Raw genomic sequence first — 2,279 nt, forward strand, 5'->3', positions numbered from 1 at the left:
TAATGAGAATAATGATGATAAAAAAAGGAAAGCTTGCTGTGTTTCCCCCCCCTTTGGGGTTTGCACTTAAAGCAGGGGAGGAAATCCTGAGTGGATTTGTCTTGAAATAAGCTCCAAACTAGCTCAAATTTCAAATTAGGGGTTTTTAATTCATCCATTTTCCAGCTGACTGCTTGGAAAGCTGACTCCTGAAAAACAACTGGCTAGAACACTGCTTGGTTTGTGGGAACTCCTGGAGTGGAGTGGGCAAATTTGGGAGAAAGGTGATCTAAAACCTGGGCACGGATGGGGCTCCTTTCCCACCTTTGGCAGGGAAAGAACTGAGCCACAAAATTCCAAACCTCTGGTTCCTGACAGCCACCTCTGGAATTCTGAGCACACAGCCAGCCTCTTCCCTGAGCAAACAAAACCATGGCATTCTCCTCCCAAGGGCAGCAATTTCCAGCTTTCCCCCCCCACCCCATTAAAGGATTTCCCCCCCAAAACCCAAAGAAAAGAAGGAAAAAGCCCTGATTTTTTTTTTTCTCCTGGGATCAGGAAGAAAAAGTTCTCTGCTTGCACTTGCAAAACAAAAAGAAAAAAAAAAAACAACAGCTCCAGTGGCATCAATGTTTTGCCTAAAGGATTCCCTGGTTTCCAGGATTCCCTGGTTTCCAGGATTCCCTGGTTTCCAGGATTCCCTGGTTTCCAGCTCAGTGTCAGAAACACAGGAAAATCTTGTTTTAAAGAGATTAAATGAAATTAAATGAGGTCCCCCTTCCCCGCCCCAGTAAAGGCCAAACAAAAACAAACCCCAACCAGGCTTCCAGTGGGATTTGGGGGGTTTTTTGGGATAATTCCATTGGAACCCAATGGCTTCCTCTTGGAGGAGAGGAATATTGTTCAGAGTGGTTTTAATGCTGCTTTGGCAGACACAGAACCTGCACTAATTAAGGGCTGGATTGATTGAGGATCCCTAAAACTGGGTCTGGTCCCCGAGGGGGATTAAACAGAACTGGTTGAATTCATGGAATTGTGGAATTCCCAATGCTTTGTGCTGGAAGGGCCTGAAAGCCCATCCAGTTCCACCACAACAGGTGGATTAAAATTCCATCCCAGTCCCAGTTTTGCTGCATTTGAACCAATCCAGGTTGTGCTCTCCCTTCTCCAGCTCTTCCCTTCCAATCCCAGCTCTGCCTCTTCAGTAATTCCATCTTATCCCAGCCCATATCCCAGGGATTTGGGAGTATTTCCAAGGATTAGAGACTCCACAGGTTCTCTGGGCAAGCCTCAAATTCACATTTCCTGAGGCTCAGATACAGTCTGGGGTTTCCTGCTGTGGTTTGAGACTTGCAGTTGGAATTAATGAAAAGATTCCAAGTGGGAATTTGCAGCTTGGAGCCACCAATTATTTTGGATTTTCAGTCTCTTGTGTTTTGGTCTCTGGTTTCTCCAAAAAGAGCCTCCTGGTTCCTTATCCTTTCTGGATTTATATCCATGGATGAGACCCCCTTTCTGGATTTATATCCATGGATGAGACCCCCTTTCTGGATTTATATCCATGGATGAGACCCCCTTTCTGGATTGATATCCATGGATAAGACCCCCTTTCTGGATTGATATCCATGGATAAGACCCCCTTATCCTTTCTGGATTGATATCCATGGATAAGACCCAGTTTCTGGATTGATCTCCATGGATAAGACCCCCTTATCCTTGCTGGATTGATATCCATTGATAAGACCCAGTTTTGGATTTATATCCATGGATAACACCCCCTTATCCTTTCTGGATTGATCTCCATGGATAACACCCCCTTATCCTTGCTGGATTGATCTCCATGGATAAGACCCCCTTTAGGAATGTGAAGAGCTGGAAGCCTGTCAGGGAGAATCCAGCTCCCATCCAAGCAGGTGCTGCTGGCCGATGTTCCCATGAAATCCCCCCATGAGCAGGAATTTTAGGAGGCCCTGGGATCCTGGAATTTGGAGCTGGAAGCCTGGAGAAGGTGCTGGGCTCCTGATTTAAGAGGAGCTTCTGGCCAGGAGCTGAAAGGAGCCTCCAAAACTCCTCCTGGTCACCATTTCCCCCAGATGGAGCTGGGAGGGGTTGGATCCCAGTTTTTCCCTGGAATTGCTGGGGCTGGGAGCAGAGGGGGTGGATGGGGCAGGGAACACTTACGAGGGAGCTGCTGGGGTCTCTCTGGAGGGAAGAAATCTCCTTTGGGAAAGGCTCGCTCGTCCTAGACACAAACCAGGACATCAAAGTTGGACAGAGGGGCAAGAAATTAATAAATTAAT

At 47.0% G+C, this 2,279-nt stretch overlaps 1 protein-coding gene across 1 annotated transcript in view; it reads right to left on the minus strand.

The window, feature by feature from the left end:
* LOC103766918 (heterogeneous nuclear ribonucleoprotein M-like) overlaps positions 1-2,279 on the minus strand; it is a 33,594-nt gene that overhangs the window by 3,931 nt on the left and 27,384 nt on the right. The window contains exon 10 of the mRNA XM_029963869.1: positions 2,161-2,221. Coding sequence (XP_029819729.1) covers positions 2,161-2,221 — 61 coding nt within the window. The remainder of the gene's footprint in view (positions 1-2,160; positions 2,222-2,279) is intronic.

This window comes from Manacus vitellinus, unplaced genomic scaffold (genome assembly GCF_001715985.3).
Source record: "Manacus vitellinus isolate BGI_N305 unplaced genomic scaffold, ASM171598v3 scaffold_64_pilon, whole genome shotgun sequence".
Lineage (NCBI taxonomy): Eukaryota > Metazoa > Chordata > Aves > Passeriformes > Pipridae > Manacus > Manacus vitellinus.